Genomic DNA, 18,475 nt, shown 5'->3' with positions numbered 1-18,475 from the left:
GGAATTGACGTAAAAATACCTTTTGGTTTATCATCAGGCGAAATCAAAGGAAAAAACCTCATAAAAAGAGACTGGGCATTCCACAAATCCATCTTAGTTCAAATTCAAATTCCAACACAAATTTCTACTGCAATTAATTATTCAAAAAAAGCCACAGACAAGATAAAAAATAAACACCTTTAATTCAAAAAGCACACCTGCTTGAAAAAAAAACAATAGACTGAGGCAATAGGAGTCAACAATATCTGACCTCTTAGACATTTAATTCATCATCTTATCTTACATACCATCTACTAGAAGCTTAGGGTTTTCATGCTAATGTTCTTAATTGCCTTTTAACTTAATTTAAATCCTATCTGAGGTGAAAGAAATGGATACTTGTTTTGAAAAATGTGACAGACACCATGACTGATAAATAAATTATTTTACTTTCTTAGAATTATGAACATTTTGGCATTTTAGTCAGCTGAAAAAAAGTCTGGAAAATCATTTGTTTCTGCAGCACAATTACTTTGTTACAGAAGTCACTAATGCTGTTGAACTGAATTTGACATGAAAGGAAAACACTGCCTTCCTCTTGCACAACTACATTTGGACTTCATTTACATGTGCTTTACAACAATGATTGGAGTAACTAAAATAGGTCAACTTTAGAATATTTGCTGCAAATCCCTCTACACTTTTCTCCTTCTCCAAAAGGACTTATTACAGTGGAGACATTTTGACATGACACTCAATCGTAAAATCACACACTGCATATGGTAGGTACCTTAAATACACTTAGAACAGCAATTTTATATACATACTGCTTTGTCTTCCTGAAGTACTTGATGATCGCGGAATGGTTGTTGAGGAGGATGGAGTCCCTCTAGGGGTTGAAGATGTGCTGCGAGGTAATGACTGACTTGTCATGCCATAAGCTTTAGGTCCCACTGAACTGGACTGAGATGAATGCCGTGAACCTTAAAGGAAACGAAATTTTCCTAATGTTATTACACCATATATGTATATACATTCAGAATATGGCAAACAGGAAGAGTAATGAGTTACAGATTGAAAAAAACAGTAATTGAGCAACTGACTTTAATGTGGAATACTGGGCCAAGACTTAGCTTTTTTTTCTTGGTCATCTAGTTTTCTCTACAGGCTAGATCAAGGAGCCTTTGAAAGCTCATTGGCAATACTCCATATTAAATTCAATGGTGCGAAACCATCAGTTAAGTGGGCTTGGTCTCAGAAGGTTATAAGTCACCCAGGCTACCTCGATCCCTCGCTGAAAAAACTTAATGACTGTTTAAACAAAACAATGTCTAATGCAATGCTCTTAATCACCCCCCCCCCCCAACCCCAGCCCTATAAAAAAGCAGTATTTACAACACACAACAAATGGAACAAGCTAGTAAGAACTGTCACGCTTCTTAGCCAAGTTTTTCAAGAATGGATTATGCCATCCACTGGATAATCTCTACCCAGTGGATAGTGCAGCATGTTTTGCTGACACTCATCCACCAAATAGTGAATTACTCATTGGATAGCATCACGTGCCCTTTGAACAACTGGGCCCTGCTGAAAACATTATTTTCAGTTAAGAAAGGAGCAGTCTGGTTTGACAAATGATGATCTGCCTAACATCGCAGTACCCAAAAAGTTACAAGTGACAGTGAAAGCAATCTTGGACGTTTGCATCAAGATGCATGTTGGTGCTCAGTAATTTCTTGCCTGTTGGCGTCTGGTAACCATCAGACACACTTCCTGGGTTACTGGGTGTAGGTGTACGTCTCCCCTCCCCTGAAGCATAGCCACTCTTGCTTCCTGGACTGTAGGGTGCCCTGTAGTCCTCCAATGACGAGTGAGATCCAGGGCCACGCCTGCCTGACCGGTATTCATCCCCAGGTACATACTGTTTTGTTATCGTTCTAGGTGTGCTTCCGTTGACAGCTCTGTCGTCAAACGTGTATCGCTCTACTGTGGTTTGCGTGCTGCCAGGATCATATGTATCTTCAACAACTTTTCCATCTAGCGTTCGTAGTGTGCGCATTTCTGTCCTGGTGACAACCTTTTTAACAGTTTGTCCAGGAGTAAGGTCTGAAAAAGCAGAAGACATCATAAGTGGTTTTAAAAGTTGTCAGTTCAATATTTGTGTACTGTTGATAAGTAGAAATCTGCTTTCATTATATCATAAATGCTGCAATCAAAGTGCTGCAATGAGAAGTGCTGCAGTCAGAAGTGCTGCATTCTAGTTGGCTACCTTTTGCCCTTGTCAACAGTCAAAAAGAAGTCAAGACCTATGAAAATTTTCAATTGAAATGAGGATCTTGTGTGGCTATGGTATGTAACACCAGGTACTCTCAGGTGTAACCAAAGATAGAAATTTACCGCCATTATTTGAGTGCAAGACCTCTCACATCTGGGTCTTTCAATAAATGCCAGTTACTTAGGATCTACCAGCACCAGTGAGAACTCTTACTGCCATCATTTTAGCTTGAAAGCAGGCTGTTCTGGACACAACTGCTGTATTACACCATCTGATATGCAGTTCCCACTTGTGAAAACATTATCAATTGAAAATACCTGGTTAACAGCTCAACACCAGTGACAGAGGTAATTTAAACATCATGTGCATGCACACTGCATTTAAATTTTTTCAAGTGGCACAAACTATTACTATAAATACTTACCAGCCTCCATGAGATCTTTTTCCCAGTCCTGGTTCATGAGAGCATTAGAACGTGGTCCTGACACTGCTGCAGAGTTTCCATGATCCATGCTTTTGTTGTAAAGAGGGTTTTGTTCATCCCTGTGCAGAAATAAGCATTGAAAATAAGTCCACAAATCTTAATTATCAAAAAAATTGTACTGACACCAGTCACTGATCAAAAAAAGGTTTACATTAAAGGAGTCACATTTCCAGAGTTACATGTACACAACATTATCTTCTTTATGAAGGAAATCCTAACAAATCAGCTATGGTAAGCAGCATGTGGCTTTTATTAGAAGCCATTTTCATCAAATAAAAAAAAAAAAACAGATAAGACATCTGATCACCTTTTATAGAACTACTGATCAGAAGTGTCACTTGATTTGCTAGAATTTCACATCTGCGACAATGATACTGTGTTTAAGTTGGAATATGTCAAACAACACAATTGCCAATTGTCATACACTGAGAAAACCAACAAAACCATAGATAATTCCATCAAACAATGTGGACTGACTTCACTCAGTTGGAAGTAAATTAGACAAAGGCTCTTCATATGAAATAATATATTAGTTCCATCTCATTTTTGATGAAGAAATTTTACTAGTGAAAAATTGAGTCCATATAAATATATGCTTTTACCACTTCATTTTAAAGCCCAAGTTTTCATCAACACAAAAAATGGTTTTCCCACATAAACATTTGAATTGTCATATTTCATGGATTATCAATTGGGACTAAAGGTTTAGTACAGGAAAGAGATACAAATAACACGAAAGGAAAATCTATCATATACATGTGACTGGCCACAAGGAAGCCATGTGACTAGAGAACAAAATGTAAGTAAAACTGTATAATTTGTCTAGTTAATTATCAGAAACAATTTATCACACCTTACAACATGTGTATGTGTAAGTTCAACTGCTCTAACAGAATAAAGGCTGGTAGTTTCTAAAGAAACCGTTTGGGGCTGTGTCGGTGGGGGTAAATGAAATAATTTGAATATACCACGAAATTGTCAAGATATCATGGGTGAGTTTTAGTTTTATTAGTAAAATACACATTTTCAAATTGCTTCAATTGCTGGTGCAGCAGTTTTAATTTGCTGGTACCAAACATCACAGTCCATTTAATGGACTGCAGTGATGTTTGGTACCAGCAAATTAAAACTGCTGCACCAGCAATATACCGGTAATTCAGAACTAGAAAAGAATGAATCCTTACAAAGTATCAACTTGCTTTTCAAGGCTTTATAGTTAAAACTCCAAAGGACTCCCTGACTTGAAATTACAGGTTCCTTTAAGTATTAGCAAGTACATCTATTTTTTTTTTTTAAACGCAGACAAACTGGCACACCTTGAGTCAGAAAGACCTCTTTCCTGGAGAACTTTCCTGAAAATAGTAAAAAAGCAAAAAATGAAAACTATACAAAGTTCACAAAAAAAAAATTCTAAAACAATTAAGTAATTCATAATTTAAAAGATAATATCACAATTTTACACTGTGTGAATTTCATTTACAGTTACAACAAAATGCTAAATAAAATTTACAACAATTTCCCTGGTAAAATCAATATTATAGACAGTAATTTGTCAAGGAGATCCTTAATCTGTCTGAACTGCTACATATTCATAACAAAACTTCCCTTGAAAATGAAATAAAAAAATTTGATACATTCATGAAATTATCACAAAAATACTAGTTTAACATGACTGTGAGAGAATCAGAGATGCATTTATTTAAAAACCTTGATAAACCATAACTTTCAAAGTCTAATCACAATAAATAATATTTCTAAGGCACTCTACAAACCTTAAAATATGAAACACCATTTGACACTACTTGAAAATTAACAGACCTCCATTTTGGTAGAATAAACTGTTTTTCATACTGTAAAACTTCTAAGTTGTGGTAAACCAAGACAACAAAGAAAACACATGCAAGGGAATCTAAAGTAGACATCAACTTAAACTCAGGAGAGGCTGTCCAATTCATGTGCTAATTCAATATGCCTTCAAACTCCATGTTAAATGCTTTACAACCATCATTATCTTGCAAATTAAAAGCACTTTTTCTCCCTGTTATGTTAATTGTGACACTCTTGTTCGATGAACCACAAAACCTAATTAGACCACATCAAACAAGTTACATTAACTTTTCCCTTTTCCCATAGAATTCCAAACAAAAAGAATATAAAGCATTTACAAAGCCATGTGGATAATTTGCATTTTTGCTGGAAAAAGTGGTAATATTTTGTTCAAGGTAAAATTGGCCTTAAGATAACAGAGTATCCACAAAGAGTGTTAACTGTACATCCATGTACTGTTGGGAAATTTAGGGGATTTATTAAGTTAAGATACAGGTATTTTTTTTTAAAAGGATTAATGGCAGCTAGTTAATGTAAGTTTATTTATAAGTTAATGATGACTTCCAGCTCAAGCTGAATAACCAGGGATAGTAAGTAGAATTTAAGGCCCATCTTTCACTCTGTAAATGAACTCTTTTACAGAACTTTATTCCATGCATACAATCATAAAGTGGAATAGATAGTGGCAGATTAAGGAAATTTTGAGTCCCAACAGTTACTGTAATTATGAACCTCCACAGAAAATTTGCATATATAATTTGTGATAAAAAAAATACAGATATATCACCTATTGGGAAACAGAGATCTAACTTTCATTAAGTGAGAAGTTAAAAGTGTTTTCTTTGAGAGTCAGATGTACTTGTTCTAAATAGCTTGGCTCTCATCCATACTTAACATAATACTACTTTTTTGTAACAGCATATGATATGATATGTCAAGATAAACATTAAACCAACACCACAAAGTATTAGAAATACTGTTGTGATTCTGTTTATAATTTCAGGTCAAGAAGCTAAAAAGCAGCTGCATATTCAGTAAGAAAAAATGATGGCCTCATATTTTCCTGCTCAGGGATTTGACAGGTAAAACAATCGATTGTAATTCAGCAAATCTGTTCCAATGTGTAGGTCCTGTTGTTTTCTAAACCTTTTTAAAACATTTACCACACCCTTAAGTGTCTCTGTATATAAAAAAAACTATATAATGTTGGTGATGCATACACAGTATTAAAATAAATGACACAATTAAACATTTTAAACCAATATTCCCATTAGCGTGTCCTGTCAGTGGTTTTCTATACATTTGAAATCATTCACGAAACCCTTATATGCCTCTGTATAAATATCCTGTTGTTGCTGAATGCAAAGTCATGAATAAATGAATGGCAGAATTACACATTTACATTGGTAATTAAAAAATTTCACATTGTATATACAATGAACCCATGAGTGTGTTATCATATATTTTTCAACATACACCATTTAAGTACCATGTATGACTGTACATAAAAATAATTACTAAATACTGTTTTTGGGAGATTATTATTGGAATTTCCTTTGTTTCAGATAATGTTCCATTATTCTGAAACAAAGAAAACACAAATGAAATAATTCATGCTAATTTGCACTGAAATCAATTTTCAGTCCTAACACAGAGATCAATACATGAACTATTACTCTTGCAAAAAAATTAATACATGTTCAACACAAAAATAATTATATTATTATCAAGAACAAGTACAAATCTTCTACACTTAATCATGGTATCATTTCTATTAAAATTATTTTTTAAGTGATAAAATATTTTGCAAACATTAAAAATGCTGAGAAAACTATGGTTGGTAATTAAAGTATAATTTTCATATTTAAATATCATACTGTCAGTCAGTCGCAAGACAAAGTAAATGGGTAACCAATAATTTAAACATGATAACTACTTGGATATATTTTATAAAAGATGCAAATAGAAGTAACACATGAAAATACCACATTGTACCATTCTTTAATCTTTAATCGAGATACTCCTAAAACAGTAATAACTATACTTGGAGGACTAATTACAAAGAATAATAAGAATAAGTTCATGGAACTTATTATTTAAGTTCATGGAACTTATTCTCAGATAAGTTCAATGGAACAACTGTCTCTGATCATTCTGTATACAGAATAGCAGCATACATAATGAGAACACTATCAAGCTTTTAATGAAGTAAAGTCCTTCAACAAGAGATTTATAAGACTTTTACAGAAACCTCAGAAAATAATGTTGTAAAAATCAGACATAAGTACATCAAGGAAACAATACATAAACCATAAAAAAAGGTTTTAGAAATTTGTTTTTTGGATTTTAAAAACTGCTGATTCAAACTTACAGACTTAGAGGTGAGATTTCTCCACCAATTTTCAAAATCTGTGTACCTTAAGTTTGCAGCTTGTTAAAATACAAGGTTTGTTTCTGGCAACTCATAAAACATTGTTCAAAGTGTTTTCTTTCTCTAGCTATAGATTATCAATATCTTAACAATTAATGAATTGCAATCAAGGAGAAATCTTATACCTCTCACAGTGACACAGTTTGGCCTTGCATCCAAACTATTTCACAACAATTACCCTCGCACATAGTAACAAGTGAGGAAAAAAAATTCAGCCCTTAAATTCTCAGCATTCAACAATACTTTTCAGTTCTCTTGTTTACATTCTATTTCACTGGATCAAATATGAAAGGACTGGGATACATAAGATGCATTTAAAAAATACATTTTGTAGAAACACATCAATTATGTTACATGAGAACATATACACTGTAAATCAAACAGTTTTTTTTTCAAAATATGATGATAAAATTATGACAATAGCTTACCTACCAGAATCTTGGAATTACATTGAGAATTATCAAAACTATTGTCTAGGCATTGGATTGTGTAAAAGTATGAGTTCTTCTTTTTGCCAATTTACATGAAACTAATATATTATTTATCATACATTGTGGTATCAGCTGTTATATTGGGTTTATACAAGAACAATGGTTAGCCCATTGTATTTAAACCTCACAAGTTTGTCCCACTTATCAGAATTTACATTGTAGAATCTTCAAAAGATAAAAATATGTCTTTTACACTGCATATCAGATTGACAAGATGGTGCAAAAATTTTATGTGGCATACAAAACCAATTTTTTTTGGCCATTCATATAAAGAGAACATTTACAATATACTTGGCATCAAGATACAATACTAACGTAAACAATATAATTATGCAGATGTAATTTCACCCTTTCACTCCCAAGATCTCAGAGTAAATTCTCCTCCCTGTCATCATGACTACATTTCTTATGATGGCAGCTTTGAGAATTGGGTGTCCCATCAACCAATATCTCCCTGTTGACATTTTACTATCTCCTTATTGCCTGTCTGGTTGGTAACGTATCCATTTGATAATAACTGTATGGAGAAAATGCTTATTGGTCATTGGAAGCGAGTGAAAGAGTCAAATGTTTGGAAGTTTATCTGTTTTAAATGAATATGACAATATGCACAGAACAAGAGGAAATACAAATTAAACTTGTCTGAAACCATTTTGACTTGAATTCTATTTCAAACTGTAACAAAATCAATGTGCAAAAGAGAGATTAAAATCAACATAGGAATTAAAACATCACCGAGGCTGTGCTCTAAGAAAAAGTAAAGGGAGCCCTGACTGCTCTGAAACTTTGAAAAACAGGGTGCCCAGCATATGCTTTTATATGAAAAAACTAAAATTTCTGAGTTGCCCAAGAGAAAGAGTTAATAATTAAAGGCACGGCCATGGGCCACTGGGCACTACTAGGCCACAGCCCTGCATCACCGGCCAGCACCTTATCTATCCTTTCTTTTTTCATCATCATAAGATCTAGAGAACCAAAAGATAAACTGGTTCATGTACATGTAGGATTAGACATTCCACCAGTAATAACTAATACAAATACCACTTATTTTTCTCCTGGGATTAGCCATATGAGATGTGCAGTCAAGAGACATTGCAAACAAAGAAAAAAGCCTGCTGAGGAGAAACAGCTGTGGGAGAATTTCTAGTTATTAAATGTTTTGGTATACATGTAGAGTTCATAGTAAGACAACAACAAAGATGGCATCAAACTAAATAACAAATCGATGCATTTGATGCATCATGACTTCCCCAATCCACCCTACTTTGTGAAAGATTTCATGACCCATATTGTGTGTTCAAAAATTGAGATGTGTATATTTTTTTAATCCACACTTGCAAGCAATTTTTTGCGCATGCTTTTTGGTTAATGTATATCTGAGTGGTACCATATATCTGGTAAACTTACAGGTACAAAGCATATCATATCTGCTGAATGTTTAAGAATCAGAGCTCAGAAAAATGATCACAGAAAATAATTTGAGACTTAAGTAGAAGAATCACTAACAGACAAGTGTTGTTGGCTGAAGAGGATTTGAGATGGAAGAGGCCCCCATAGTACAACCCTTGCAAGAGAAAGCAAGAAATTACATGAATGAAGGCAGAAGTGGTAAAAGACAAACAATGAGTGACTGAGCCTCTCACAGGATTTTTTTAACCAAGTATATGTTAGCCTGCCCAGGAGAGAAAGAAGCTTAGAAAGTCAAGAGCAAAGTGACAGATCAATGATAAATTATTTCCAGCCATGTGATGTATTATGGTGACGTGGACAAGGAATACATTTTCCTGGGGATATGCAGTACCCTGTGAAAGTGCAGGGAGAAGGGACATTTTGTGATGCTATACCAAAATTCAAACTTAAAAGAGCATGAACAACATGGTCCATGCAGTCAAAAGGTGAAGGGAAAGGATGCAACAATAGATGATGACAACAATGTTTTGGCAGTTGCCAGAGAGGCAGAGCAAAGATAAGTCAGGAATAAAATTGGAGGAATTATGTTTGTGAAGATTTACTGCAAATATCCATGCAAGATGGAAAGAACTATACCAACAGCAAAAGCTGTACATGTTTCTGGAACAGCAAGTCCATTATATCCATTCAATGTTGTCAGAACATGCAAAGCCAATATCAGTTCAACAAATAAGAGAATGCCACCAGAACTAACTCTTGAACAAAGGACACAAGGAGACCTCCTGGCAGAGAATTGGCTGTAAAGTCAACAGTTCTGAAGTTGCAGGATCAAGAAGGTCCAATGAACAGTGAAAACCACAAGGGGTTCATAGTAAAATAGCAGGCTAAGTTTAGAGAAGTGGACATTTAAGAGGCTATTAAATAAAGTTGCACATTGACCTCAATTTGTTCAGCCAGTGAACCAATCACTAGGTTGAAAGGAGTAAGTTTCTAAAGAAACCATGGTGCTGTGTCCATGGGGGAGTATAACAATTAAGATACTAACTGGCCACCATAACGAGTTTCTAAGCTGATGTTTCTGATTCACTCAGATCTTTCACCAATCACTAGTCTAAGACTGGCTGGTATTCCATATAAGGGAAAAATTTAATACAAATCTTTACAAGCTGTCACACGGAAGAACTGATGTCATTGAAGGAGTGGGGGATCCATTACAGGCAAGCCTTACTGTGGTGGTGCAAGATGCAAATGATGAAATGCAGTTACATGCACAAGTGCAATGTGCCAACAATGCAATCACTGGAGAGAGATCTCCAATTCTTATGGTTGATAAAATACTCAATGATTTTATAATGCAAGGGGAAGGTGTCTTGGCTGACCTTGACCAGAAAGAGAGACACCACAGCATTTGAACTAATTGAGGAGAGTCCTGTGGTATTAATTAGTTTGTTGCCAACAGAGGTCCACTCACATGTCACTTCTATGCCAAAGGATGATCAGCCAGTGATTCAGCAAATTAATGCACCATTGCAGTGGGACTGAGTCAGCAATTTAGAGGACATCATTGCTTTTAGACCATTGAGCTCAACAAGTAACGACAAACAGTTTTATTGGAGCTGATAGAATAAGGCTCACTTATGAGTGAGGAAGAGAAATTTCTCTCATTTGTGAATACCAGAATAAAAGCTTCCTGGACTTGGAAAATATCAAGCCAGATCCATCCCAGGCATTGCCACTACTGTGTATCCAATAAGGTTGGCAAAGAAAGGAGAGCTCTTTCTCTTGGGCTTGATCAAACAAGCAACCTCTTCTTATCTGAAACAAAAGGCTTAATTGGCTGTGCCCAACTTCATCATAAATGCAAGTCCTGTTGGGTTGGGGTCCATCTTGTTTCAAGAAGACCAGGGACACAACTGTGTGACCTGCTATGCCAGTGAAAGGAGATATTTGCAAACTAGAAAGGCAGCTAGACATAGTTATCGTAGGAGCCTGTGAAAATTTTCATCTCTGTCTGAAATTGTCTTTGAACAATGAACTGTCCCTATAAGACTTAATTGAGTTCATCTACTCCACCCCAGAATTTTCCGTGGTGTATGGAGACAAGAATTTGGAAAAAGCACAGTTGTGCATGGTAGAGTCATGTCAAAGATGGCCTTAGTGTCCTTACAAAGATTGTCTAAACAGGAACAGTTATGGTAGTTCTGAAGAAGATGCAAGTTAGACTCCTTGAACCAGGCCACAAAGCTTATCAAGAAAAAGCAAAGATAAAACAGTGATTACAGACCTGGAAAACAAAGATGAAATTTTCTACAAGACATATGTAATGGCTGTCAAGTTGTAAGTGAGCCTGTAGTTCTGCAAATGAAGGAACAATTTCCCTGGCAGGACATTGCTATTGATTTCATGGGTTCTCTGCCATTAAATTTTGGTAGACTACATGGTTGCAGTAACAGATCACTACTGTGGAAATCTGGAGGTCAGCATTTATTAGGGAGAATACTCTTAAAGTAGTAATCAACAATTCAGAAAGCTGTTCATTATCACAGGATTACAATACACACCACCAGAGACCATAATGTTCATTACATTGCATGCTCTTTCGAGGAGTTCTCAAGGAAAACAGCACTGAAAACAAGAAGATAGCATCTCATGCCTGCATGTTGAAGGGATTTTGAAGCATCAAACCAGATCACTCTTGATAAGGTACCCATTGCTCAAATGGAAGGGCATGACTGAAAAGGAACCCTACAATATTGCAAAGTTGCAATGCACCTTGTATGCCAAATGGCATGAGTACCTCAGAGGTAATACGAGTAAGAAGGCAATTCTGCTCCAAATTGCAAGATTTGCACAGAGCCACTAAACTTGACAAGGAAAGGAGAGATCACAATAGGGATGTCCAACAGGGCAACAGAGAAAGAAGGTGCAGATAAATAGCGCCATTCCCATGAGTAATATATTACTAAAAGGTACACAGAGCTCTTACAGAAAAAATGCAAGTAATTTAACAAGAGGACTTCTCAATGGAAAAGTCAGTCCTAAAAAGCAGTTGGTGACTGAAGTACACTAATTAAGGTACATAATGGATTCCAATGCAAGAGAGACAGTTTACGTGAAGCCTGAGTAATTCACAGCTCCATGTCTTGGTCTTGAAGACATTTTCATAGGACAAGGCAAAGACCCTTCATTGGCAGTTAGAAGGACATTCCACCCTTAAACTGTCCTTACCTCTAGCCCACACAAGAGTTCTACCAAAAACATTTTACAACCACATTATGGAACACAAAACATTTAGTTGAGTTAAGTAATAACTCTGCTTTGGGATGAACTTAAAAACATTTAATTGCTATCTGGTTGCACTGCTCAAAGAGGGACAGATTTAGTATACCTTGTAGTAAGTTTACCCATCTACTTTGAAGGGTGTCACTCTGCCTCAAAATAATTAGGTGATATGGTGGAAGCCATAAGGTGCATTAAATACATGTCAAGTTGTGGTTCAGTCTATGTCCATCTTTGCTGTAATCTTACAGCACATAGTAGCAATTAAATTGAGTTAATTTGGACCATTGAAGAAATGATTTCAACTAGGGGATATTGATTGCCATTACAATACATTCACAGAGAAACAAGTACATGAAAGGCATAGCAGCCAGTGTGAAAAAATTGATGTTTAGATCTTAGGAGAATACAGATCAACTCATTCAAGGAAAAAGTACACACATTTTAAATACACAGTTGTCAAAGTGCACAATTCCTTTTCAATGTTTTTTATACAAACAAAATGATAATAGGCATTTTGAAAAAATTTTAAGATAAAAAAAATAACTTACAATCAATAAAAATGTAGATTCTAACAATTTTGAAATTACAAATAGAACACTACATTCAACTGAGGTGCATGTTTAATTTCATCAACGTCAGTGTCATAACTCTGATGATAACTTCTGCTCAGATTATTGATGCATCAATATTAATTTGTCAAAATCAACTGTTACAGTCCTTTTCAAGAATATTCTGTTTGCAAAAGCCCAAATGACTGGTATTCTGCACCGCTAATAAAGCTAGAAAAAAAGAGGCATCATTGTGAAATAAAAGTAAATTTCAATTATATTAAAAATAATTGACTGATCTTATCGAGTATGCCATGGTGAGCAATTATTTGCTGGAAATGAAGCAATTATTGGTATCTCTGAAATAAATGATTCATTATGTTATTTTCTAACAGAACACAAAATCAATACTTAATTGCATACATATGTACAAGTACATGTTGAAATAAACAGAGGAAATATAATTATTAATTTATAATTTTGGTTCCTCCCACTCACAAGCAGGAATCAACAAGAGCTGATCCACTTAGCTGACTATCGTTATCAGACAGATCTTGTTCATCACCAACACTCCCTGGACCCTGATTTCCACGCCATACAAAGGAATCGTCAGTGGAACTGTTGAGAAAAGAAACTTATCAGAAAATGCGGTTGGTCTTTACTGCTTATCATCACACTGGCTGGCACTTAGGGGAGTCATTTTCTCCCACTTAAACAATTCATTCTGCATCTTCTTGGCTACATTCTTAGACTACACTTTTCGCAGTGAAAATCTTTTCCATTCGTCAGGAAAGAAAAGCATGAGCTGGTATGGACATGCAATGGCTTAGCACTCAGCATAAAACTGGGGGAGGCATCAATCTACTTCCCTTCCCCCCTTCTTTCAATTCTTTTACTCCTCTTCTTAACAAAACATTCACTTTAAGTCAAGCTTGTCTAAGAATGAAAGACTGTGAAATCTCTTTTGTAACTATATGCTTTGTAGATGTAGGAGAGATTTTGAATGCCAAAGTTTTGTCTTATCAGGGACATGTTTGCCAACATTGTAACAACTTATAGCATGTGCTTGACACCTTACACTAGAGTTAACCATGTTTGAAAAAGTAGAAGGCAATAGGAATATAAAATTAAGTTACTTGAGAACTGTTTGTTACAGTGATCAGATTTCTTCTTAGCACCTGAGACAATTAGCTTAATTCCAAAGGACTCAAATCAAGATCTCTTTTTTAATTTTTTCCTTCATGTGCAGATCAGCACTGTCACATGGTCATTTTTAAATCTCCATCATATGCCCAAAAGTTTCAAAGTATAACCATTCTGAAACTTGTTTCCTTCATACACTGACTGTAGTTTGGTATGAAAAGGATATTTTTATTTCTAAAGCTTCTTTATCCTCATTAATTTGTTAAAAACAGCCATTTAAACAAAACTCTCTTTCAAATTCACCTTTCACCTATAGCTCTTTTGCTGACAACACCGGATTATACATAGCAATTACATCACTTTAACAAGTAATGCATCTGTTCTGCAACAGATCATAGACGAGGTAAAAAAGAAGTGGTAGCACAGCTAAGCGGATCACTGAAAAATGTGCTTACCACATTTGTGACATCTATCAGTGCTGTTGAACAGAGGCACAGCAAAATGGAGCCCCTATGCTTCATATCATCAGGAAGCAAACAGTGACATCATCTATGAAATGCTGTATTTAACCCTTTTGCCTTTAAGAGTGACTAGTATCTAATTTCTCCTTACAATATCACCCCTGAATCACACATTAAGGTCAGGAGAATTTGGGAAATGATCATCAACTAAAGAAGCTCTTGATTGTTAAACAAAATAATTCTCTTTGTCAGTGCCTTAGGAAATGTATAGAGAACAGTTTGGAGAATATGCATATTGATGTTAGGGTGTAAAAGGTAAACAGACAGATGTCATATTGCCCTGTGTCTGTTCTGTAATAATCACATGACATCTAAATGTGGTAAGAACGAAAAGATGGCACAGCCAAGTGTGTCACTGATATTTGTATTACATATAAGATAAAAATGCAAAATATTGCAAGGTCATCATTGTCCTCTAATAGATCTTCAGAAACAACAAAACAAAACGCAGGTATAATTCACATAGTTGAATAAATTACTATATATTCATAATGTGATAAAAGGACAAGGTAATTTCTTGCAGATGAAGGCAAAATACACTAGCCAAAAAGTGATTATTAATAAATATAAATTAAGAAAAAACTGAAATCAAATACACTTTGTTCCACTGCTATTAAAATTTCTTTACAACAGGTTTAAGGAAATTTCTCTGGAATCTTCCACAACTTCCCTAACGAGGGGATTTTTCAAGGAAAATTTCAGTATAATTTCCCATCTAACCCATCCAGAAAAATTTGCATAATTCAAAACACCTCAAGAATATAAACATCAGATGTATCCATGGCCATGTCAACCGAGGTAAAATGATTATAAATGGAAGCCAATTCTAACAACAAGTTCATTTCATTTTCCTACATATAACTTTAAATATGTGCCTTAATATCGATGATACCTGTAGCAAAGAAAAAATTTGGTTGCTGGAATAAAGCAAGTAATGAATTCCAAACCTGTCCTATCTATCACAATTAGAGGTCTTCAATTATGACCTTTAATTCATGAGAACTTACAAAAGGAAGATAAATATATCTTAATTGTGTCCTAAAGTTGTATTCTAAAATGAAGTTTTCATCTGTCAAAAGATAATCTAATTTGTTACGGCAATGTTCGGTGATTCATTTTAGAAATGAAACAGGGCACCCTATAAGTTCAAAAGTAACTTTAACAGTTGCCTTTGCAAATCCTGTGCAGTAACTTCAGACGGCCTCTTGGCTAAATACAAAGTACATCTGGAAAATTCACATTCTGGGGAACTGTCAACAGTTTCACACCTATGCCAAAAATATTTCACACTTAGGAACATTCCATGTATTTTAATAGCAACACCGCAAAGATCTCCATTACTGAACGTCAAAAACCAGAGAAAGAAATTAAAATATGACTTTGGCGACGAACATTATCGAGCAACCACAACAATAAAAGATAAACAGGAAGACGTCCTTCAGTATTGACGAAATAACAAAGAATCGGACGATGAACTCGGACATGGTTTACTTACAAGAACAATAGCACTTGTACACATCAAACAGTACCTGCACTGAAAATTATCTAAACACATTTATCTTAGAAAATCAATTTCGGCCTCAGGGGTCATTTAGAGAAACATCAGTACCAATTTTTGGAAATGTAAATCCATTTTCACGCTTCTCTAAACCCTAATGGACTCAAAAGCTTAAGTTGCACCAAAGTTCAAATCAATTAGCCATCTTTATACACGTTACCGACCGTCTTGGATCTCCGTTCCTCTTCCACAGTTTGATGGAAAATAAATGTTACCAATCAGGGAAGGGATCCAAGACATCATTTGTAAAACATAGCAAAAGCAATTTTAAAATGATCCAAACTTCGACACTTCAAAGTAATCTGGTTATCTCTATTTCGTTTCGAGACTTTCGAACCTAGGATTACGTTCGATCGATATAGTGGTTCTTGAACATTCTTACGTTACAAGTTTAAAGTTGTTAAATCTCTCAAAATAAAAGCAAAATTGTAGGAGCCAAGGACTACTAGAATCACCAACCTATGCCAGTTTTAGGAATATTTGAAACGTAAAAACAAATTGGATGGTGAAAGTTCCTCTAAACCAGTTGTCACCTTCGACTGCCCTCGCTTCTCATGAGTTTTATCAAGTGAAATGTGATGGCCTCCGTCCGATCTCAAGGGGATTTTGGCTGCGCTTACAAGCAAAGTAGATTCAAATTTCAGGATTATACGAACGACCAGAATCTTAAGTAAGCATTCGATACAACTCACAACACCCTTGCACAAACGTACAACATGGCTTAGCATAATTTCAAACTGAGGTTCTCATCTAAAATTCAAATTACTAGCTGGTAAGTTTTCGTGCTCAAAATAAACGTTCAATATTACCTCCCCATCGAGCTCACACTTGCTGTTTCGGAGCCATATTTACACTGCAATAGAAAAACAAGTGACGTTAAATCCTATTAAAGCATTCTGTCGTCGAATAGCTTTTATCGAAAGACAAAAAGTTTCAATGGGTGAGCTGGTATCGGATTAAACCTTACGGAGATCAAAATTTACCTTTTCCAACTGATGAGCAACGTTTCTGCGCTCTTGTTCCAATTCCCGAGAAATCATTTCAAAGTGAGCTTCCTGTCACAAGAGACAAGTAAAACCTGAGAGTGTTTACAAGCTCACTAGCTAATTATGCTCACCGACAATGGTCGATCCAAGCTCGTGCAAAGTTACTCCTGAGTAATGCGACCTAAAATCTTACACAAAGGCAACAAATGCACACGCAATTCCACAGACAAACAATAACCAATGATTCATAATGATTCATATATCGCTAAACTCAGGCAAAAAGACGAATATATAGCTCACCTGCTGTCGGACAGAACGAAGAAGTTTCGCAGCAGAATCGTCGTTGTAGTCCCGTCCTCTAAACGACATGATCACAAACTACAAGCTCACTTCGAACAGGTTAGACACTTTAAAGAACAAAGCGAATTTCACGGTTTAAAGATGCTATTTTCGGTCTACCGACTCCTCAAACGCTAACAAAGTACCGACTAAACTGCTCTCAAACTCAAACGATTCCGTGTTCACAATATTTTACGACGCGGTTGACAAACATTTGTCTTACCGACCCTCCCACGGGTTTACCAGTTCTCAAAAACGTGTCAGTCAAATTCTGTTGTTGCCATGGTAATGTTTCCCGCGTCGACCACGAACCGGAAGAAGAATGGGTATGCTTCAAAACAAAGAATTCCTCTCCTTCCGAAATGAATTTATCTTCAATCTTTCACTTCGCCGAAAGACGTGATTTTATAGAAGAACTTCAAAAAGTTGTCGAAGATTTAATTTTTGTTCGAATAGCTGAAAACTTCACAAAAATGCTGACGTCCGATCTTACCCTTACGATACTGTTAAGAGCGACTGAAAATATCCACAATGAAGTCTGCGCTATATAAATGTAAATGTAAACTTCATGGTATTGACAGAGTTTGTAGTAATATTACGTTTGGAGTAACAAATTGACGAGCTACTTTCCATAGCTCTTTGAAGCATAAGATCAAAGATTTATTGCCCATCAACTATTTGTAATGTATGATGCATAGAGTAATCTTAGGTAAAGCGCCATGGATGATATACAAAAGAATATTAACACAAAAAAATCACACCATTGCGTATCACAAAAATCAACTCACAAATTAGCCAAAAGAGAAAAGATTCTTGCCCCGAGAGTTTCGCAAGTAATCGCAGTTTATGTATTCAGAAGTGCGGCCGATTTCGATGACTCTATATTGGCCTTTAGAAATATCTTCGTAAAAATGTAACATGGCCTAATTCCCAATTTAAGTTTTTTTTTTTTTTTAATAAAAGGAAAGAGTTGTTATCATCTACAAGTTCACGGAAAATTAGTGATAACTCAATTGAACCGCTGAAAGATCTAACAAATTAACTTTAAGGCTATTCGGGAGTGACACAAGGACTCTGTTATCGCCGTTTTAAATCTTACTTGCTATTAAATGCTAAAAGGTCAAATGTTTCATTTTGGGTGAGGTCTGTAACGCTAATAATTTTCACGGCATGGATTCGTTCTGTTAATGTTTTTCTAAGC

General features: G+C 35.4%; 1 protein-coding gene and 1 long non-coding RNA gene across 6 annotated transcripts in view; one reads left to right on the top strand and one right to left on the bottom strand.

The window, feature by feature from the left end:
- The window catches only part of LOC111323374 (uncharacterized), a 40,978-nt gene that overhangs the window by 21,340 nt on the left and 1,163 nt on the right, over positions 1–18,475 (bottom strand). For 2 of the 4 annotated variants that reach the window (XM_088751485.1, XM_088751484.1), the window contains exons 2-5: positions 4,055–4,090; positions 2,679–2,797; positions 1,720–2,085; positions 807–962 (exon numbers count right to left, since the gene is read on the bottom strand). In XM_088751485.1, coding sequence (XP_088607611.1) covers positions 807–962; positions 1,720–2,085; positions 2,679–2,766 — 610 coding nt within the window. In that variant the 5' untranslated portion in view covers positions 2,767–2,797; positions 4,055–4,090. Of the gene's footprint in view, positions 1–806; positions 963–1,719; positions 2,086–2,678; positions 2,798–4,054; positions 4,091–13,225; positions 13,346–16,758; positions 16,803–16,932; positions 17,005–17,235; positions 17,727–18,475 lie in introns of those variants that run through there. The other 2 variants (XR_015998229.1, XM_022926701.2) reach the window with 2 other exon arrangements.
- Positions 4,771–18,475, top strand: part of LOC148735588 (uncharacterized) — a 30,205-nt gene continuing 16,500 nt past the window's right edge. Inside the window, exons 1-2 of one of the 2 annotated variants that reach the window (XR_015998231.1) lie at positions 4,771–4,960; positions 5,569–5,647. This is a non-coding gene — a long non-coding RNA (uncharacterized LOC148735588). Of the gene's footprint in view, positions 4,961–5,438; positions 5,648–18,475 lie in introns of those variants that run through there. The other variant, XR_015998230.1, reaches the window with a different exon arrangement.

Source organism: Stylophora pistillata, chromosome 3 (assembly GCF_964205215.1).
Source record: "Stylophora pistillata chromosome 3, jaStyPist1.2, whole genome shotgun sequence".
In the NCBI taxonomy this organism is placed as follows: domain Eukaryota; kingdom Metazoa; phylum Cnidaria; class Anthozoa; order Scleractinia; family Pocilloporidae; genus Stylophora; species Stylophora pistillata.
Note: the sequence above shows the minus strand (reverse complement) of the source record. Positions and strands in the feature narration are given on the sequence as shown.